The 23,422-nt window shown below is 45.3% G+C and overlaps 1 protein-coding gene across 3 annotated transcripts in view; it reads right to left on the reverse strand.

Moving 5' to 3' along the window:
* grik5 (glutamate receptor, ionotropic, kainate 5) overlaps positions 1–23,422 on the reverse strand; it is a 78,641-nt gene that overhangs the window by 23,813 nt on the left and 31,406 nt on the right. For all 3 annotated transcript variants that reach the window (XM_076736706.1, XM_076736705.1, XM_076736707.1), the window contains exons 4-7: positions 8,112–8,273; positions 6,745–6,909; positions 3,730–3,827; positions 3,140–3,305 (exon numbers count right to left, since the gene is read on the reverse strand). In XM_076736706.1, the coding sequence (XP_076592821.1) occupies positions 3,140–3,305; positions 3,730–3,827; positions 6,745–6,909; positions 8,112–8,223 (541 nt within the window). In that variant the 5' untranslated portion in view covers positions 8,224–8,273. The remainder of the gene's footprint in view (positions 1–3,139; positions 3,306–3,729; positions 3,828–6,744; positions 6,910–8,111; positions 8,274–23,422) is intronic.

Consider the following 23,422-nt stretch of genomic DNA (forward strand, 5'->3'; position numbering starts at 1 on the left):
AGCGGCTTCACTTTCCCAAGCCGGGAGCTCCTTCCACCATTTGTAACGTCTATATTATGGGTCAGGGAACAGCTGATTAGCTTGTGCTGTACAGTGTGACCATGTGGCGATTCATAAATCATTTTACATTTTGCTCATAACACCTGAGCAGCGAGGCACAGACGCAGAATTCTTCCTTTGACTCCACATCAATCTTTCAGACTACATCCAATTACACCATACAGAGTGTCTGTGGCTAGATTTTATATATTACACACACCATGTTTTCCATTTGAAATCTTTTTTCACAGATTTTGTCCAGTTTTAACTTTTAAGGATTCCCTCCTCCTTTAGATATCTAGTCTTTATAAATATGCTTTGAACATCTGGTATTGTTTCTCCACGTCTGAATCTTTGCCCAAAGTCCTAATTGCTGCCATCAGCCAATCAGTAAGACAAATTTCTTCACATTTTCTATGAGCAGAACAATACATTTTGAGGGTCGTGCCTTGTCACTTTTTGAGTGCTTTGTAATTCAGTTTGTGCCCGTTGTCTCATCCATTAATAACTGCTTTTCAGTTCTTTGAGCGATGTATGTACTTTGAGTGTAAAAGTGTGTGTTCAAAAAAAAATGAGTACCTTAAAATCAAATAACAAAACTGCAGATGCAGGAATTCTGCACCCCGAGAAGACAGAGATGCAGGAGCAGAAAGACTCAAATACAGCATTTGAGACAGTTCGCTCGCTTTAAGTGAATTCCTCTTGAAGAATGAGTATAACCAATGGCAGTCAAGACTCACTTGACACTGTGCGTGGAATGAGCCTTTACTAGAAAGTCTGCCCTGCTGCTTTCTAATTGTAATTCCATAGTAAAGCACCCCTAGCTATGTAAATAAGTGGTGGGGCAGGCATCTGGGGGACAGAGGGGAAGGGGAGCGAGAGGAGAGGAGGAGGGGGAGGCAGCGCGCAGAGCCCTTCAGCAGGAGAAAGCCTCTGTAAGCAGTGGGGTAATCACTGAACCAGGCCAAAACTTTAATTAGTTTGAGGAAGGAGGGGAAAAATCAATGCACTTTACAGCTTCCTCTCCCCTCCTCTCTCATTCTCCTTCTTTCACATATTCTCTCTCTCACACAGAAGCTCTAACCCCTCCACGTCTCTCGCCTTAGCCCTGTGCTCCAGTTACCTCCCTCTGTCTTTATCCATCTCGCTCTTACGCCGCCACCGTCTCCTCCTCCTCGTGTTCAGTCGCTCCCTCTCGCTGTCCTTAACCTCATCCATCTCATGAAAACTGCATAATGGAATTAGGCTCAGATAGCACGTTGTGACCCAGCCACGGCGAGAGAGGGATACGTCGGAAATGACCCAAAAATCTCTTGTTCGACAGAATATCTGTGAACTGCTACTTGCGCGGGACAAATTACATTAACGCCGTTAACATGCTGCCCCAAAAACGACCAGTTTCTAAATACGTTACTTAATTAGGATGCATGCACGGCGGGTGTCAATGAAATGTGTGACTTTGCGCGTTACTCGCCTCGCTGACAAAAAAGAGAGAATGTCTAGTTCACTTGAACACACCACTGGGGTAAACAAGATGAATAAAACAAGCGCGCTCTGGTGGTAAACATTGTCTGATGTCGAACCTCTGCGGTGCCACAGCAGAGCCACACACACACACACACACACACACACACACACACACACACACACTCACACACACACACACACACCCTAAACCCTCTCATACATACAGCACGCTCACACATGTACGGACAAAGTAACATGAGAACAAAAAAGCATATCTCAAACACACACACATGGCGTGCCACACACACCCACACAGGCGTTCAGTGTGGAACAAGCCTGTTGAGTGGCAGTTAGCACCTATTCTGCAGCCATGGCAACCAGCTCCATGGCGATAGATAGCGCAGCCAAGTGGGTCAGAGTCTGTGAGTGTGATAACCTTGTATAGATCACCTTCAAGCCAAATATATTACACACACGCACCCCTCAGTCGCTCTGCCAGTGAAAGCAGCGCGCTTTGGCCCGAACAGCAACTATCAGGCTATCTGTTGCCTCTGATTCCTATGAGACCGGACTGTAATCTACCCATTCAAGTGATGATCAAACGTGAAAAAAATGATGTCTGATGCCATTTCAAAGCTCTTTTGCTTAAACGAAATGACAAGTCCGCAAGGAATTCAGCTTACTTTCAGGATGCTGCAGGACGGCTGCTTAACTGCTCGGGAAAATAATGAAAGCATCTCGCTGATTGAATCGATTTTTCTTAATGTCACAGCTTTTTGTTTGTCAGAATCTACCCTTTTCACACTGCGATGAGAACTGTTCACAGGCTTCAATGGTGCCACTTATTCTTTATGTAATTGCCCTTGAGTTCTTGTACGGCTCTACTTGGCTTGTGTGAGCAGTCAGCAGCTGCACAACAACTCATCCCACCTCAGATTTGCTCAGGAATGGACAAAAACTTGGCCAGTTCGGGGGGGAAATTTGGATTTTGCCATGTTCTCCAGCACGTAGCGTAGCCTGTCATGTATTCACAAAGCTTTGTTTGAACACTAGAACCACCATCCGACCAAGCCCTTTAATTCCTGCGACTCGACAGGGTAGTGCATAATAAATCAATAACGCACTCTTTCAAAATGAAAATAAGGAGGGCTGGTGACTAAGCCCTGAGTCCCCTGTGATGTTAAAGCTCTCTGAGTGCCTGGCAAGTTAAATCAAATGTCCCCTAAGTTCTTCCAATACTGGAAAGCATTTCAAACACGAATATTTATTAAATTGGTTTGGCCTAACAACCCTCTGAGGTGGATAAGAGACGGTGTGCGAGAGCATGAGTAATAAATAGGAAGGCTGCAGCCTGAGCCATGTTCTGAACTCTGACAACAGACAGAACTTTATGACCAGACTGTCAAAATGAGTGTCCAACGGCGCAAAACAGTCATATCCGCCCAAACAGTGCGAACGTGCCAACACTCCCACGGAGGCACTTGCACACATACACGCAAACACACGCATATAGTAAGCGAATAAGCTCGCCAGAACACAGCCGATGCATTTACACCCACCTAAACACAAACATAGCCATGCAGTCGCACATTATGTACTGTATGACTTGAAAACGGGCTGCACGTGTACTCACACTCAGCCTTGGCGCAGACCAGGCTGGCTGAGGGGTAACTGAACGAGCGCAAGATGGCTCCTATGGCCAGGCTCAGGTCCTCGTTGCTAGGGTACAGAGTGACAGAGGCGAAGCGCAGGTACGGCAAGCGGGGAGTTTCCTCCGGACCAATCTTTACATGAGGGATCTGGCAGGAGGAGAGAGGAGAGGAGAGGAGAAGCATTAAGGAAGGTGTCGTGATTAACTCCCCTCCAAACAAACACAAAAAACTGTGAATGAGGAATATCAATTAGAGATGCTACATGGTGAGAAGAGAGATAAGAGAGACAGAGGCAGAGGCAGAGAACACAGAGACCTACAGATAAAAGGCTACGGGAATAAAAGGAGAAACCACTTAGAAGAACTGGATGACGTTTCAATAAATGAGAAGAAATTCGATGAGCAAGAAAAATCGAATCTCTGGATGCATTCATCGTGATGTCTACGTGGGTAGGATGGTTAGCGGCTCAGAGAGAAAGCGGTGTTTGATGTCTGTATGCACACATGACACAGAGACAGCTTTGTACGTGTGTGTGTGTGTGTGTGTGTGTGTGTTTATCTTCCACACTCACCTCCTTCTCTCCACATATATGACTGACAGTAGAGCCAGAGGCGGGGCTGGAGGCGGGACCTATCACAGAGACGACGCCTTTGGGTAGAATCTGACACACTGAAAGGAAAAAAGGAAGGTAAACACGGAATATGCAGACACACACCTTCCCTCTGCTTCATGTTGATGGCAGCTGGCATACAGTAGAGGCTGCAGGCAGGAGAGAAACGTGCGAATTTAAAATGGGTGCATCATGATTTCAGTTTAACCGCTGATTCGTTCGTAGCTTCAGAATCTTTCTCAATATAATCGGATTTATTTTGAGATCCACACTCAAAGGACTGCAGCAGGGCAGGCCAGGGGTTACCTGCTGCTATTATTCACTTGTTAAGACGTTTAGACAATTTTTAAGACATTTTGCTAAAATTACATATCTGGCATCAGAATAACACAACAGATTGTTACTTGCCTTCAATAAATAAACGCCAGTTTGAGTGATTACCCTTTTTGCAGGAGGACACTAATGTGGGAGAAACTGTTACACATTTGTCGATTATATTAGCTACTTTGCTCAGCAATGGTTCGAGTAAACACTGTGATTCAGTATGTAGACTATTCAAGAACAGATTTCACTGTTCAAAACCCCAAAGTGACGACGGTTTTCTGTCATTATCTCCCACCTGTAACCCCTGACAAAGATCAGCTGAATTGCTAAAAGCTAAATTGTTTCATGAAGAAGCTAACTAAGCTAAACTAATGATTTTTTTTTTTTTTTTTAATCAAAGCGCCACACACTCCCGCTTTATTCTGAGTGGATACATGAATGATTAGATGGCAGGTTATTGACGAATTGACCAGCTTGTAGTCTGTGTTACGGAACAACAGCTGTGACAGACTCACATGTCCACCTGCCACAGACAATTTGAGGAAACTAGGAAATGGTGAAACAAAGACTTGAGGATTAGCTGAGAAGACCTGTGTCTACACCAAGGTGAGATAACCAGCTGCAGTTTCTTAATTAGCGTACAGATACGAGAGTGGTGTCAGTCTCCTCATCTACAGCCGGGCTCAGACTTACCACTAACCAATTTTAAAATGGGGTTGCATCACTCACATAAGGAGAAACTTCACAGATGTTCTTCTCTCTAATCTCAAATATGACTACAAGATTTGAAAATAATGGCACATCAAACAATACATTATTAAGATTATCACGCAAGAGGGGGGCAATGCACCACCTCACATGATTCCTCTCAAGTGATCTCATGGGAAAGGAGATGTAAACAAAGCGGAGACCGACATGATGCAAAAACCTGCTGCAGAAACGCTTCGCAGTGAGAAGAAAACACAAGCAGAGGGCTGAACGTTCTCGTTGGTTGTTGCTCAGAAAGTACCGGATAGATTTTAACTCTAAAATATCAAACATGTTTGAAGTTACTGTCCTGATGAGCGTGTGAGACGTTTGGGAGGTTAAGACTGGACCTGGAAACCTCTCACATGACCAGATGACCATGGTCCAGGAGCAAATTTCTCCTCCAACTGTCGTGAAGGGTAGAGCGGAGATAAATCAGCTCAAAACGTAGTAAAATACAGTCTGAGGCTGACTTAACAAAGTGAGCCAATTTGCCAAAATGTCTACTTCCTTCAACTCAAACATCTGCTACTGTAGAAGTGCTAACCTGCTGTTGTACAGTATCTCTTGTTTGTGCTGTGAGTTCATTTTTATTGACAATGTTTTCTGTCTACCCACCTGAAAAATGCTTTCAAGGCTAGAGCAGAATTTAGCCCTGCGACTTCCCTGAGTTCCTCGGATAGTCGTGAAATTCTTCTGGCTGGTATATCTGGTTGGTATTTTAATTCATCCCAATTAAGTCCTCCTCAGTCCTTGCCACTGCGTGTGTATGTGTGTGTGTGTTAGTGTGTGTGTGTGAGTGTGAGTGTGTAAGCCCACACTGTGCCCATGTGTGAATGTGCATCTGCAGAAAGGGACGTGTGTGCATGCATGTGTAAACGCCTGCACGCGCGGGTGTGTGTGTGTGTGTGTGTGTGTGTGTGTGTGTGTGTGCGTGTGCGTGTGTGTGTGTGTGTGTGTGTGTGTGTGTGCTCTTGTGTGCGATTGTGCGAGCGTGCCTCAGACAGCCGTAGCTGTAAGATGATGAGCTCTCTGATCCAGAGACCAAAAAACGCTGCGAGCAAACAAGCCTGTCAGAGTCTCCTGCCCATCGGTCAAGGACACACACACACACACACACACACACACACACACACACACACACACATACACACATACACACATGCCTGCAACTCAAGCATGCACATATGTACACAACCCTTCTCAAGCACACATAGACATTTTGCCAGTAGCTTGTGGCAGGGTCAGTAACCTATTAGAATAGGAGCAGGGAGCCTGTGTCTCCTCAGTGACTGGATTCAGCAGTTCTTCTTCGGTCTTTACAGAGTCCAAACATTCAGTTTTATCCCTGTATATCATACAGATTTCATGCAGCGGCCTCTGCGGTGTGCCACTACTGCTCCGTATTAGTATTTGATGATGTGTTTTTGTCGTGGCCTGCAGAGTAGACCATGCCAGCTGTTACTGGAGGGCACCAGTCCACTGTTTTTAATGAGACAGGCTTACTGGCCCATTACCAGTCTCCGCTGACATGTAAACTAATCAGCAGAAGCCCTGACTGGTTCCTAATCACATGAAAGTGGTGGGGTTTTTATCATTTTGCTCATCATTTGAGGCTTTTGCTGAAAAAAAGGGCGGCTTTTTAGAAAATTATCTTTTTTGAAAAGTATAAACACCCCTCTGGAGTGGAACTGCTCTTCTCTTCTCTGTACTGGTCACTATTAATATTAATATTCCATATTACTAATAATATCTACTGGTATTTTTAGTGTCCAGTTTTTGCCTGGCTAATTAGACACTATGCCCTATTGGACTGTAATGGATTTAGCTGGATTTTATCATCCTCTGATGGGTTGTTTGAATCTACTCCACTGGTCTTCTTTGGCGCGCATCAGCTTCACTCACTGGTGTCGGTAGTGTCGTACTGGGAGTCTTTCTGCAGCTCATATATGTCCACCTCCACTCGGGCTCGGGCCGGACCCTCCATCACGCTGTTGATGTTCTCCCTGGCCAGGGCCAGCGCCAGCCGCTCCCCACGCCCACACACAGACTGGTCATCCAGGATTGCCGCTAGAGAAGCAGAGAGGAGAGGGGAGAGAGAGGGAAGGGGAGAACAGGTGAGGAGGAAGCACAAGAGATGAGGGGAGGTACAGGAGGAAGAGGTGGAAGAAGGTTCCCCTTGACATATTAAATCATTTGGGCTGATAAGATCTGTCCTCAGTGGCCTGAGTTCACTATCAAAGATGACAAATGCTGCTATTTGGAATTCGGCACATTTTTAGCCAGTTTTTCATCAGTGTTGCTGTCATAATTAAGTTTCTTCAAAGCTCAAGTCATTTAGTCTACGATATGTTTACTTTATTTTGACTGACCTCGGTATAAATTAGCAAAAATCTTAAGTTCTTACAGAAAATGCCCACACATTTGACACTCTGCAGGTACATGTTCTTATGGCTGAATCTAGGGGATCCACTGATATTGAAAACGTAGTGAGGACAGAGGCATTGCTGTAACTCTACTCTTGTTCTTACACCTACATACATAAAGCAGAGCAAAAAGACTTCAAGGTCCAATAAGTGCTGATAGCCATATTAAGACAGAGTTGTGGTTTGAAGTATCAAACACCACTTTGATGTAGTTTTACCTCCTAGTTTATCTCCTCTCCATGCTGCTCTATGAGGAGAACAGAGCATTTTGAGCCTGTGTCATTCATAATCATGTGCCTCTCCTGATTGACTGTTCTCTGGGTGATGCATGGCCAGGCCAACCACAGGCCAACGCCTGCTGTTGCTTGGGAAAACTTGCCAGTAAATGCAAATGGAAATGGCCACCGCTGAGGAGAACAGTGTCCCACCTCACATGTTTGAGCCGGAGACATCAGGAGACAACGAAACTCCTCTTCAAACACACTAAAAACAGGATGTTTCATACGTTTTTGGCAGATTGCTTAATCATGTTTAAGCGAGTAAACGTTACTGTAAAGCAGCTGTGATAAAAAGAGTTTGATAACTAACTCAGACTTTTGATTGGTGTAAAAACTCAATTAATGTAATGATACACTTAATTTGAGATTGTATCTGTCAATCACTCTTTGGCTGCCAAAGTATTTTATCCTAAAAGGACATTTTAGACACCTACAGGTACATTATTAGTGCTAGTTTGTCTTTTAAGTGCTTTGCTGTGACTTTAATACCCACTTTGAGGCACCGAACCAGGCTGAAAACAACCATTTTGAAGCAGTTTTGGGGATGGAGGGACGGCGGGCCACTCACCCATACGGACGGAGGAGAGCAAGGGGGCTTGACTGAGGGAGCGTGGCGGCATGGTGACTAGCAGGAAGGAGAGGAAGTGTATTGACAGCAGCAGTGCTGGCAGAGCCGGCATCTTCTACTGCTCCTCATGGAGAATGGTCTGCTGGCTGCCTGTACCACCACCTGCAGGAGCGGAGGACACACTGCATGTTACTGGACACACACTCATACTCCTGGCACGAGATGTCTCTCTTTAAATTGTCGTCCTTCGGCTTATCTTGAGTTTGCTCTGTCACATTTCCACGTAGTGGGGCCACGTGTAATTTGACGGCATATAAATAGACATTTCATATTCAAATATGAAGACGTTCGCTGTCACATCACAGAGGCGGCCCAGTCCCATGCATACAGCCTGTCTAATAAAATACAGCACACACATCTCTTTTCATGTCTCCTGTAGAAAGACTGCCGTTTAGAAGTGACAGGACTCAGCCTTGAAGAGATCTCCAGGGTTTCAAGGACAACATCACAACGACTGGCTCGCACGTCGCCACACACAGGCATCTTCACCGCACACACAAACAAATGACGCGGTTACATGCTACGAAAGCGAAGTGAACACACACGAGAGACTCACAAGGCTGAAGACAACCGCATTGACTACACACAACCATTCAATACACACCCACACACGCCTGTACACACTTATATATTTTCCATAACCTAACCCTCACCCCCACCTCTAAACAACCACACAAACAGAAAAAGAAGCACACGGAAAGAGCTCAGCTGAGCTCCAGTGGTGCTGAGCAGCCCTCTCAAGGAGTGACAAAGCCTTGCTCTGACTGACAACCTGACAAGGCAGAGTGTGAAAGGATGGAGAGATGAAAGGAGGGATGAAGACACAGGCGAGGAGGAGAAGTGTTGTGTGACGGACTAGGCAGGGAGGTTGAGGGAGGGGTGGTGTTGGTGATGGCGGCGATGGTGGCGGGGGCTGTGAGCGTTTCAAACGTCTGGTTCGCCGGTCGGAGCTTTGGACTGTTCTGACAGACAACTGAAAGAGTCAGTTCACGGCCTTCTATTGACCCCTGCTGCTGTAAACAAGGGGATGCTGGAGTGGTGGAAGGCCGACCTTTGACCCAGACAAGTGCATGTGGGGTTTGCGTTGAATGAACTGTCCTCCCACCTCCGTCCTTTCTTCTTCTCTTACAGCCTTTTCACTTTGAGATCTTCATTTTGTCTTTTTTCCTCCTCCGCTCACCTTTCCAACACTTGTTTAGCTTTGAAGTTTAAAGCGCATCAAAAAAATCTGCAACCCTGTGCTTTGAATCCATCTTCAAGTCTCATAAATCAACCAAACTTCCCTTTTTATCCTTTTTTTTTTCTTTGCTCTCTATGCAATTACTGTCCTCCCTTACGTCCTGTCAGACTTCACATGTCTCACCTTCTCGGGTTGGTTGTGTCAAAGGGTGGGCAAGTGTGTACGCCGCCATGCTTGCATTACTAACAGCATGCGCCATACTGTGCAGATGGCTGTGTTGCTCTCATTATGGTTATCACAGTTCAAAGTAAGCAGAGGCAGGGCTTATGCAGGCCATCTGTATGTGTGACACAACATAGAATAACAGGCACACAGTGGGAGTGTTTCTTTCCCCCCACTCATTGTTTGCAATAAATTATTCTTACTCTAACGCAGCATGGTACATCGAAGGTGCAAATAGATTATTACTGCAGCGAAGAGTCAAATGTTCTCCGCTGCTGTCATGTCTGTGAGCATGTACCCTCTGCACATAATGGTGTACAACAGAGACAGTTATGCAACAGCTGATTATTCTGACCATACAGTGAGATCACTGCTGTCGCGCAGCATGTGTTGTGCTGAACAGTGCTCCATTTCGCTGGTTACTACAGTATTGTGTTTACTCCACACACCAGCGGCCTCTTTCTCAATTTACTCTTCATTAAAGTGTGTGTGCGAAGCATCCCGAGCCGTGTGTTCTAGTCCATGTATGGGCATGTGCTTACTTTGTGCGAGCGTGATGGCGTATTGATCGAGCCCAGCTGAAGTGGCGGGCCCTCAGGTGTGGTCAATCAAAACAATGGGGAACCTATCACGGGAGCACTGCATTTCACAGGGGCCATCTGATTGGTTATTACCAGGAAGCAGATTGCCACGATGACGAATAAGATCCTAACTGGAGCTATGCCTTCATCAATGATGGGATGGAACCGGTGCTATTTCATTGTTATTGAAAGCTATTGACAGCATTAGACAGGGAAGATTACGGCATCTATACTCCAAGGAGAAGAGGAGGGGGGAGGGAGGAAGGAGATGGAAAGCTGTGATAGAAGTAAGGAGAAGGAGAGAAAAAAAGAAGCAGAGGGAATGGGCTGGGGACGATGGGGGAATAAAAGAACAAAATTGAAAGCGCAGAGAAGAGATTGGAAAGAGAGACGCAGAGCAGAATAGAGACAGAAACACAGAAGAGCAGTGGTGGAAAGTAACAAAGTACATTTACTCAAGTGCTGTACTCAGGTATAATATTGTAGTTTTAATCCCACTGCTTTTATTTGACAGCCGCTAACTGCTTTGTAGAAGTAAGATTAACACGTGATCCACATGTATGATTATTACAGATTAAGCTCCCGACAGTACATGAAGTAAAATTAGCTCCACCTCACCGAGCTGCGGCATTGAAATGCTGCTCATATGTTCACCAGTAACTATAATCCAATCCAATATATAGTTAAATATATTGGGGACATTCTGTGCTGTCAGGCTGCTCCATCATTACTTCAGCAATTAAACTCAGTTTATCACAGTGCCTTACACTTTATCGCTAATGACAAATTTCATATTCATCAGTGCTCTCCGTATGATAAATCTGGATGAACTTCCGACTGACAAGAAGGAATATCATCATGATATTCCCCTCTAAAGCTCTCACATCAAGTACCTCACATCTCTCTTAGATATCCCATGTGTACGATACACACTAAACTATATGCTCCACTTGGAGTAAAGGACTGAACTGCAGACTGCCCTAAAGGTAGATTCTCTCTTTGCCCTTTGAGATTTTAAAGCTTTACTATCAGGTAACACTTCATATTCAAGTACACGTATTCGCCATTAACCATATTTGCTCATTAGCATACATATTAGTAGCATGTTGGCTCTTTATTAGTCATTATAAGGCACTTAATAAGTTATTCTGCATGACCATATTCTGCAGCTAAGAGGCCCACATTAAGAGTTTTCCCATCCTGATTACTGCTCATTGATAGTAAAGAAGGAAGCTGTTGGACATGAACTATGATCGTAACAGCATAATCCTGATCAATGGGTGATCCAAACCAATCCCCAGCCATTCATTTTGTTTGATGTTTGTCTGTTTAGATGTGTTCTTGTGTGCACGTCGAGTGGATACCTGACTATTAATATTTCAGTCTTAAGTCTCTCTTGAAAAAAACATCCTGACCTCAGATATAACTCTCTGAAAGGAGCCACTTATTCTGCATAGCGAGTATTTTTACTCCTGATACTTTCGATGCAAGCGCAAAGAACCTCCAATACTTCGACACTCTGGTACAATTTTGAAGGCAAGACTTTTGTACGAGTAGTATTTTTACACCGAGGCCTTTGTGATTTTACGTCTTCCACCACTGCAGGCGAGAGAGAGAAAGCAGGCAGCTATAATGTGGTAGTAAGAGGTGGAGGGAGTCAGGGAGACAGATACAGTCAGAGAAAGAGAGCAAATGGTGAGATACTATTTCCACGTTCAATCTGCGAGGACTGCGTGTCTGGCTGCCGTACGTGCTCTGTTGCTGTAGTATTACATGGCTGAGTCCCTGTAGCAGTCGGGTGTCAGTCTGCAGGGAGCTGGAGCAGCGAGAGGCCCGAGCGGAGCCAGACTAGTCTGAGCTGCACAGAACACAGCGCTTCTAGCCCCCCTCGCCTGCTTTCATTCTGCACCCTGCTGTAAGTCACCCCGCATGCTGGCACCACTGAGAAATACACAAAAGCAAAAATACATAAATATCCTGACTTGCTCCGTGTGTGTGTGTGTGTGTGTGTGTGTGTGTGTGTGTGTGTGTGTGTGTGTGTGTGTGTGTGTGTGTGTGTGTGTGTGCATGGGAGAGTATAAAAGGCAGAGAGTCAGAGAGAGAACCGGGAGTGAGAGAGAGGACATTCATCCCAGTTAGAGATTTAGCTGTTTGGTGCATGCATTCATCTTAGTGTGTGTATGAGTGTATGAGAGCATATGCATATTTGTGCGTTGTTTGTGCGTGCGTGTGTGTGTGTGTGTGTGTGTGTGTGTGTGTGTGTGTGTGTGCGTGTGTGTGTGTGTGTGTGTGTGTGTGCGTGTGTGTGTGTGTGCTGGAGACTTGGCGGCTTGCTTATAGTGTCTGCAGTACCTATTATGAAAGAGAAAACCGTAAAATCAGAGATCTTAATTAGGGAGCGTGAGGAAAAGGGGGGGGGGAGGGCCAGAGCGGGATAGAGGTGGGGGGGGGGGGATATGGAGAAAATCAGAAAACGAGGGAACGCTATCTCGCCTCAAACCCCCAGGCAGATGAGGAGAGGATGAACGGAGACTAAGGCAGAGGAAGCAGGATGAGCGATAGCAAGGGAGGAGTGGAGGAAGAGGGGGATGCGGAGGAAGACAAAGAGGACTCAGATGGAGAAAAGCAGCTTGCGGGGGGGGGGGGGGGGGGGGGGGGTGAGGAGAGGAGAAGGGTGTCGGTGGGGGGGCTGGCGAATCATTTGTTTTTCCCCTTCTGCCTTATTGTATGACACAAGAAAATCTGACAGTTATCATAATGGAAGGATGAATCATTCCCATAATTGAATTTGCAAGTGGAACGGCTTCAGCGGCTGTGGATTTAAAAAGACTGAACCGCCAGCCATGATGGGACGCGAGCGTTGTTTTCCTCATTCTTCTCACAATTAAGAGTCACTGCTGTCTGTGGAAGGGCCACCGCAGACAGCAGGGCTGCTGTCCCTGCACGAGCACGCTCAGGCCATTTCACAGCGTTTCTTCACCCCCAGACAATGTGGATGAGCTGTGTGTGCATGTGTGTGCGTGTGTGTGTGCATGTGTGTAAGTATCAGTGTCAGTGGGAGTCGGAAAAAATACCAGGGACCCTTCACTCACCCCTTTTGGCTTTTCATAGGATTAAGTGTTTAGTACTTTGTGTCTGCATGTAATACCAAAGCAGCAGCGCATGTTCTCGGTCGCACTGACTCAGCATTTTCCCTTCGCACCCATTTGCACTTTCTCCCTCTCCTCTCCTCTTACATGTACCTCTCCGATCTCACCATCTCTGCCTTCCTCTTCTACCACCTCTGTTTCCATTTTTTAATTACCCTCACCTTTGCGTCTTACTGCCACTCTGGTGCGACAGGCTTGCCATGTTAAAGGTTTGTTTCGGAGGAGAGTTCCTCTCACTAAACACCTGACAATGCAGCGCGATTTAACACAGCAACACCACAAAACACAGCCTTGAAAATCAGTTGAATCAACACCTCTCAGGCCAAATCCATCACAAGAACTTTGATACCGGATGATTCTGCAAACCCATATTTTTTAACATTCAGCGCACCTTCTTTCTGCATGGTTAAAGGGAGGCAACTGAAGCCCCTGCTTTAAGGTTTGGGATTATTATTGCATTCTCCTGCACACTCTTACATTCTGCTTTGCTCCATAATGGGGCACACTACTTCCTGCATTGTTACGGTATGACTGGCACCAAACACTGGCAACGGGCATAAATTATGTACCACAGAAATCCAAGAATACTAGTTTGATGCAAAGAGTTAAAGAACGTGCTCGCTCCAGCTTCTCCACTGTGAGGATTTGTTGCATTTCTGCTCCAAATCATTGTAAAAGTGAGTTTCTTCGGGCTTTCTTTCTTTGGGAAAGTGCATTTTTAAGTCCTTGTGTAGAAGAATGACAACAAGAGAAATGCTTGCAACCCACAAATGTATTTATCTAAGTGGACAATGTCTCAATCCCAGTCAGGTCTTCATCAGGCCATGGAAGAAAACAAAGTGGAAAGCAGCTCCGACTGCGATTGAAACGCTGTCTGCTTCAATAAATAAGCGTGCAGGCGTTAGTCGTTCCATCGGTGTTGATTTCCACCCTCGCGCCCACTGACGAGCGCTTAACGACGCTATTTCTAATTTGTAGGATAAACATTAGCAGCGACGCTAATTCTGAGCTTCACAAAATGAAGTACGTGGCCGTCACATGGTGGGTTGCATCAGGTGTTCGTGTTATTGTGTCCAACCCGAGCAGCTCCAGTCTGCAGCCGTCTGTCTCGCTGTTACTCCCACCCACTTCCTATATGTTTTCACCTTGTCCTCCCTCAGCAGGGCTGCAGACACTTTGATCTCTCATTTTCAGTCTCTCTACCCTCTCCTCTCCTCTCCTCTCTCTCTCTCTCCATCGCTCCCTCTCTCCGTCCTCCCCACCTCCATCTCTCCTCACTCAGCCTCTATCTATTTTGTCTCCCTTCCTCAGGAACACTCTATACCCCTGTCTCTTTACTGACCTCTCTCTCTGTTCTCTCTCCCTATCTCAGCTCTCACCGGTCTCTTCAATCTCGACAGTGCACTGTCTCTGTTACAGTCTCCCCCCCCCCCCCCCCCCCCGCTCTCCCTCCCTCCCTCTCCCCCTCTCCCTCTCTCTGTTCATTGGACATGGATAAATTCTTCCCAGTGTTCTCCTTGACAAAGAGGCCCTCAGTCAGTGACACCGGCTGCTTGGGGAACCACCGTGCTCCTGTGACACTGTCACATCTGAGTATGTCACGCACAAGCATATACACACACAAACACACAAGCATCCACTGGCTGCCCACACATACACCAACTCTCGAGGAAGGTTCAAAAAACACGGCGTGTGCGCACTTGCTCATGGGCAGCGCATGTCTTTTTGTTTTGTCCGCGTCCGCCTCCCGATGCATGCCTGTGTGTTATACATTTGTACGTGCCAGGAGTGAGTTTGCATTTCAGCCTTCCTGCATGCATATGTACCACCTGCTGTTCACCTGCTGTGGTTTGGAGGGGGTGTGGGGGGGTGTGTGGGGGGGGGGGGGCTCAGTGCACTGCGTTCCCCAGGAGCTGTTTAAAAAAGATGTGCTGCTCAGTGTCACTAGCTGTCGACGCAGGTCCCACTTGTTGCAGCTGTGGCTTATGTAAGCACAGCAGTTTAATCACAATTAGGAAGCTCTCCTTGAACTCACTCGCCCCCTGGCTTGTTTGGAGTGCTACAGTGTGCATTCAGAACAAAGCCTTGGAAATATAAGAGCGGTATTAATACACACGGTGCTGCGAAGAGAACAATGAGTCAGAACTGAGTGCTGTCAATCTAAATCAGCGTTAGCTATCAGGTGGATGTCACAGCGAATGTCTTGATTGTCATCATCGTAAACAGCTGCTTTGCTTTAGTTACAGGATTTTATATAATAGCGTTGGTGTGTACTTAACTGCATTTGACTTACTACAATCCTGCTGCTGGACCATAAATCCCCTGTGCTTTGAATTTTTACTAACTTGCTCTTTTTTTTGTACTATAGTTGTCTCTTTCCCAAATACTGCTCCCACTTTACAAGCGGCCATCCGAGGAGGAGGGATTTCTTTTTGAATTGCCTCTCCTGAGGCTTCTTTCACATTTTTTCGCTTATGTGCTGAAGGCTTTTTGTGTGTGTGAATAGTATTTTACTTGTCTTCTTAGAAAGCTTCGCACCAATGGTGTGAGCTTGTGAGGCCCGCTGAGACATTTGGAAGTTACATTATTTGTGGTTGTACAAATAAATCTGACGTGATCGGACCTTATGTTAACACGGGGATCTTCTGTACGTGTCAGCTGACTGCAATGTTAAAATCACGCCTCTCGCCGTACAATAAGAGAAAGCACTTCAGAGTCAGAGTTTGTTCAATCAGTCGGCGCGCACAGGCTCCAGCACACAGAGATGTTTGTGAATCACTCAAAGCCGGTGAGTGAATATTGCTTTAAAATAACCACATATTTACAGTGAACATGAAACAGAGGAACGGAAACAGTGCTGCTATATGCAGTGACTGGCAAAGGTAGAGTGTTTGCCTGCGCACTGCCGTAGCTCTGTGATGAACCGATGAACCGACTCCACACAGCTCTCCCACTTAGACACCCACGCACACACACACACACACACACACACACACACACACACATCAGACACACACACAACAGATACATGGAGATGTACACAAAAATATCCAACATATTTGCCCTCATACACACACACACACATACACAGGTTGTGGATTAAATGACTCAGATGGCATTTGCTCTCTCCGTCTCTCTCTCTCTCTCTCTCTCTCTCTCTCTCTCTCTCTCTCTCCCTCTCTCTCTCATTGTCAGGTTTTGCTGCCGTGGCAACAGAGTCGAGAATGAGAGGAGGAGGGAGTGGGAGTGGGGAGGCAGTGAGAGAGAGAGGAGAGGAGAGAGGAGAGGGGAGAGGGAGCCGGTGATGGACCAGGTAAATGAGAGATCGGGGAGTCAGAGCCCACTGGTCATGTGAGGCGGGGCTTCGTCGTTGCTGCAGTGTGTGTGTGTGTGTGTGCGTGTGTGTGTGTGTGTGTGTGATTGACTATGTGAGAGGCAGAAACACAAGGAATGTGTTTGTGCTACGTGACTGGGAACAAGCGCGCACTCTGCGCCTGACTCGGGTGTGTGTGCTGTATGAGTAGGGCATGTTGCGTGTCCACTCAGATAGTTGTGTAATTCCGTCACCCACGACCACGTCCAAAATTGGTCATCTGAGATCAGGACGAGCCATCACACTACCCGGGCTGATAGAGGCCGACCGGGCGGAGAGGAGACGAGCTCGGAAAAAAAAAAAAAACATAATGAAAATAAAGGGGTAACCGAGTGCTGCGAAAGTGCTCTTGTGATTCCAGTTTACATGAGGGGCTTCTGGTTTGTGTTTTCGTCTGTACTAATTTGCTCTGCAGAAAGCAGCATGCTCAAATTTGGTTTGTTTTCAGCTGCCCCCGGCAAGAGACAAATTCTCTCTGACTGCACTTCTCAGACTCAGTTCAACATCTGAAAAGGATTCACTTGCAACTATGCAAAGTAACTATGCAAAGACCAAAATATGTAGGGCAAGCCAGCGTTCCCGCTCAGGAGAGGGAAGATCGCGCTCTCTCGTAGAGTTAAACTGTCGAGTGTTTACGCGGAACGCCGCGGTTAAACGTTACATCAGGTTTTTCTACCAGCTCTTTCACTGAAGACATGTCACAAAGAAACCTGCCAGACATCAGCCTCTCTTCTCAAGCACAGCGTGCGTGGATGTGTAATAAATGAACAAGACTTGAATCATCTCTAAGTTAGGTGAAATGTACTTTTACGGTCGCTGCAGGTGCGATGAAAGCCTTTCAGAGAATCAATATGACGACATAAAAACATCATTATGGCTTTCCAGCAAACATCTTTCTGTGAACCGACATTTAATTTGATCACTGAAACGATCAGACAATGTGATGATTTCAAATTAACAACGGCGTAAGAACAGTGTTTTATTAGTAATTGCTATTCGTAAGTACTTGCCAGTTCAGCCTTTTGGCTGAATCACAGCCTTCTCCACATATTCACTTGTTAATCTGTTACTGTAATGCACTTAGAAGTTAAGTAGGCACCAGGCAGCGGATGTTAAAATACTTTAATTTAATGAAAACAAATGCAGTAATTATCTTGTTTACTTCATGTTTCTCTGCCAGACATTGTTGTCTGGTTGTGTTTAGGATTGTGCCTTGGGATAAACACATAAAAAATACATTCTTACTTCAGATGCTGCTGCTGCTAAAATAGCTGAGAACTTTGCATCAGTGCCAGATGGTGAATATAAACCATGAATAATGCCATTCAAGTCAAGACAGCACCAATCTGTGTTGACTCAGTGACAATCTGAAGTCTGCGTCTTAATAGATAACACTGACTTTGGCCGTCGTGTTACTGCAGCGGAAAAATCTCACTGTCACCGAAAACTGACTCTAAATATCTACAATTAAAGGAATAAACGGCTGAAATAATGCAAAGTAACTGTCATCACTACGCGTGCCTGTGCGTGCATAAAAGAAGAAAAACTGATGAGCGGGGGCACTCCTGGTGGTGGCATTGGATTACATAATTGATCAAATTATTTATGAGCAATTTATGAGCAGAAAAAAAAAAAAAACCAGCACCATCCATTTTGAAAAGGTCACAGAAGCGATAGTGTAACTCGATGAAGGCCTGAGGGCTTTTATTTCATTGTGTCTCATGTTGAAAACAACATGGGTACGAACGGCGCTCGTGACCTTGGTCCACGTCATTGCCTCTCTTCCATGTTGTCTTTCACTGTGCGCTCTGTAGCGTCGAGCACGGTGGAAATACCAGGAGAATAATCTTTAATAATGCCCTGTGCCAGATTGTGGAGATGCTACAACGCATAGAAAACGGCGTGTTGCTGGAGGAGGCAACAAGCGCAAAATAATGACTTTTCAGTGTTCTATTTGTGTTGAGCCATAAATTATTCTTTTAATCAAATGATTTCATCAGCTTTACTCTCCTTTTTCAATGTTACTATATAAGCCTGCAGACCATAAATACATTAATAACTGTATTTTAAAACTGACCACGAAAACTGCTTTCATCCGACCACATTTTATTATGTTAATCCCAAAGCTGTGCATATGTTGCGTCGCGGCTGCTTGCTTCAGATTATAATTGTATATTATGAAATAAAAACGTAATTTAGTGGCGTTTATCTTATGTAAATTGCCCAGGGATAGTTTGTTCTCCTCTGATTGATGCTAGCCTGGCTGAGCTATTCAACCTGCTGTGATGCATATTAATTAGATCAAATTAGTCGTATAATTATCTTTCTAGATTTGTGGTCTAAACGGGGGCTTACGGTCGATATTTATCAGGATTTTATTCACCTAAAAATCGTTTCACAGTTTGCCTGAATATGTCACATGTCTCCTCGAGAAGTTGTATAATTCTGTCACCCATGACTGAGTCTAAAATTGGTCATCTCCGCTCAACACGGGACATCACACCATTAGGCCTGATTGGGACTGACTGGAGAGGGGAGAGGGAGGGGCAGCAAGATTCAGCAAAACACAGAAATATGGAGTGACTGGGCACTTTCAAAATGTTGTTGTGCATCAGTTTTGCATAAAAAGCTTTTTATTTGTGTATCCATCTGTGCTAAATGCATTACCGACAACAGCATTCTCAAATTGTTTTCAGATGCCCCGAGCAAGAGGCATTTTCTCTTCTTCTGTACCTCTCAGACCGGCTGAGAAACCGGAAAAAAAGGACATCACGCAAGAAGCAAAAGTGACTTTTGAGGATTCAACCATTTAGTATGATTAAGGAAATCCAAATTTTATTGTGCGGCCAGCAAATGCGTGATTAAGGGAAAATAAAGGAAGGTAAAAGACGGCGTTTTGTGAACTCCCTAATATTCTCAGATGAGTGCAGTGTCAGTGTTTTCAGCTGCTCAGATCACGTTTTAAAGACGCAAGCTGTTAACTTCAATGTGCACTTCATCTTAACGTGAACGTGACGGTCAGCAGCAGAGCACTGCAGGCCGGAGGGCTGAAGCGTAACAATGGCCTGGATGATCAAAAACACTGTATCCGACAACTGATGAATAATTTCTTGCTATTTGGGCCTTGATTCCATCTGTAAGTCAATATTTAATGTCCCTCACCACCAGGACAGATCGGCTCTTCAACCATCTCCACACGTTTCGGCTGAGCAGGAGCGCTGCCTCGCTGCAGAAGAGCCATCGAAATCCAAAAAGAAAACAAAGTGCTTGTACTGCTTATTTTCAGCAGAAATGCAGGTCACTTTCAGGCAGTGTGTGTGCGTGTGTGTGTGTGTGTGTGTGTGTGTCCATGACCGCAGTGTAACCTTCACAAGGTCAATTACGTGATTCAGTGGTCAAACACTGCTGCAGTACATTCAGTTCAGCTTTCTCATGCTAAATTGTTGGTTATCCCTCCGCTGGCTCTATGCTAATAGATGGTAGCATATGCTAAAAGCAATGTCAGAATATTTATGCAACAGCACCATATTTAATGCAAGATTAGCATTTGTTTGCTCCATTGTTCAGTAAATCAGTCCCAAGCACTGGTGAATAAATGCATAATACATTCAGTTAGCCCATGGTACATTAGCCTTAGAAGTTCCACAACTTACTACAGAATTATGAATATCCACATTCATATTTTATACGACTTACAACTGGCATCTCAAATTAGAATCACTCATTCATGTTGCTTGATCTAGGGCAGGTTTAACTCAATTATGCATGAGAAATGTGTGTTAATTCAGTTTTATTTATTTGAATTACTATGTGGGGCGTACTATCACCTCTTCCGTGCCTAACAGCTGCATTTTTCCATGTCTGAATCGAGACTGAATGAAAAAAAATTAAAAAAAAACCTGGTTTGTGGATGAAAGTTATATAATATGTGCTATAATGTCCAATTCCACAATGTGACTTAATGTGCATGTATTTATGTACTGTACACATGCAGGAATGATGATAACAGTTATGTGCTGGCACTTATACAAACTTCATTGTATTGGTGTGCATAGAAATCACACAATTAGGCTTTTGGCATGCAGTACATGTACTAGAATTTGATTCATACATGTGCAGTATTTGTAACAGCGTCTAGCCCGAACCCAAATGTCACAGGCTCTCTATTAGATCAGCACCATGAAACAAAAGCTATTCCACTGTCAAAGGCGCTTCTGCATAAAGCTCTGCAATCATTATGACAATGTCCAAAAACTGCCCGAGAGAAGAGAAACCAACCTCTCTGTTTCCATAATAATCCATGAAAGAGTGGACACCGAAAGCCACAAAATGGTGTTATGGGCGATGGAAAAGAGATAGTTTTAATTGAATCACCCATATTAGCATTTTAACTGCAGTGTATGTCTGACAGTGTGTTACTGTCCATGCTGCAGTGGTGATTATTGAGGAGCATAGCTCAGGATTTGGCAACAACAAAGCACACAGTGTTTCTGAAAGCATCACTTTTGATATCCTGCATGTCTGAGATAAATATAAAAGAATGTAATATGACGGGAGGGGAGACTAGTCACCGCAGTTCCTGAATTTACTCGTCCATTTTATTGCCAGTCTTTTCACATGGTGTGTCTGGTCAAAAAAAAAAAAAAAAGAGTTCCCCGGGGAATAAATAGGGTGTGATTTGAAAGTTGCCCTATATTTGGCTCAGTTGCTTTCAAATGCAGCCTGTCAAGTCGCGCCGTGTGCTGCAGCACCTCTCACTCCGCCTGCCCGGCGGCCGTCCGCTCGGTCAGGTGAGTTATTGCCAGGACTGTTCCTTAAACACCCCACCACTACCACTACCACCACCACATCACACACACACACACACACACACACACACACACACACACACACACACGCTCCACGTCGTCCATTACCGTGCCTGTCAGCCAAGCGTGCAATCAATACTCCCCCTCTGACAGCGTGCACACATGTGATGGAAGGCAAAAAGGGAGGAGAGGAGGACAGCAAGGGTAAAGAAGTGATGTTGGAGGGAGAAGAGGGAGGAGAGGGGTAGGAAGGATGGGCAGCGAGGGGGGGGGGGGGGGGGGGTGTTAGTGATGGGGAGTGCAGGGCTCGGGGGCAGCGGGTGAAGGAACAGGGGAAAAAAGAGAGATGACAAGAAAAATGTCCAGAGAGAGGAGACAAACAACAGAGAGCAGTAATATATAACAAAACACAGAGATGGAGTGAGTGTGGGAGTAGGAGATGGAGGACAGCGATGAGGAGTGGCAGAGGCAGAGGAGAGATGGAAAATAGAGGGAAAAAAAGAGAAAATGTGTGCATGTGCATGTGTGTCTGTGTGAAAGTGAGAAATGGAGAGAGGTTGTGGGTGTATGAGAATGCTATATATAATGGCAGAGGTTCAGGAATAGATCAGAGTGATTGTGTTTTGTGATTACCTAACACTCACATCTGCAAACAGTAGCAGCCACCAGCTGACATCAAAGACCACACACACACACACACAAATACCCTACAGACACACACGCTCATTGACACACATACACGCAGGAACACGCTCGGCAAAGTAAGGCTGGCACACGGGGGCCAGCAAACCTCATCTTCATGCTAAACTGAACTAACTCTCCACTAAAGAGCTTCTGTGGTCTGGCCCGGATTGATAACGGAAGCAAACACTACCCACTCACAAACACAAACACTTGGACACAAACACACTCTTGCCGTGCCTCGAACACATCTCATATACATAAAAAGATTCATAATCACATATAAACACACAGACATGGTCGCATTGTAAACACTCCACCCAAATAGCCATGCTACACTCCTGCCAAACACACACAAACATAAAACACGCACAATGAGCCATGGCAAAGGTCTTAATTGTTAATTTTTTGCTCTTTAGCCCTTTTCTACTGAGTGGAGGGCTACCAAGCAGGGTTGAAAACTGGCGAAGAGATCCCACTATTACCTGAAATTCTGGCAAACAACTACTAAATTTTTCATGGGAGAAACAGCTGCAGGAACCTGGTGTTTGCAGCATGTTTGCCTGTGTGCTCACACATGACGACGCTCACATGTAATGGAACAAAGACGTCCACTTCATTAATGCTATGCAAAGCCCAACCTTGAAATAGCATTGCTATGGTAATACTGCAGCAGGTCTGTCCAGTGTCTAAGATTACAGCTCAACTGGGCGGCAAAAGCATGTTTTAAGGTGTGAAGGAAACAGAGTGCAGAATCTTAACAAGTACCTTAACCTGACATGCAGGCCTCTGTCCTGAAATCAATGGTATTCAACAAGTTGAGCGCTGAGTGCAGAAGACAATGACAACGTTAGAACCACATGTCCAAGAACAGCACTTTGCATCAAACCACTAAGACAAAGGTTCCCCACAGGTCCCTGCTAGCACATGCAGCAATAAGGTCAGCAGCACCATAACGTTCCTCACACACTCACACGGTCCCGTACTCAGACTGGTAAAGGATTCACATTAGTGAGATGTTTCTGTATGGTTGGAGCGGTGTTTTCCCAATTCAAAGGCGGTGTAATTTTAGGAGGAATTGTTTTTCTACTAAAAGATATTACCACATAATCTAATAAATCAGGACTGATCCACTCCCAGAAATAAGCTTTTAAAATAAAGGGAAAACATTCAACCCAAATACCAGGGGATGCGCATGAGGATGTGCGTGCGTGCCTGGATCCCAAACAGCTTCCTTCAGCCTCAGGAGGACCGGTC

The sequence above is a fragment of the Chaetodon auriga genome, chromosome 8, assembly GCF_051107435.1.
Source record: "Chaetodon auriga isolate fChaAug3 chromosome 8, fChaAug3.hap1, whole genome shotgun sequence".
Classification (NCBI taxonomy): Eukaryota; Metazoa; Chordata; class Actinopteri; order Chaetodontiformes; family Chaetodontidae; genus Chaetodon; species Chaetodon auriga.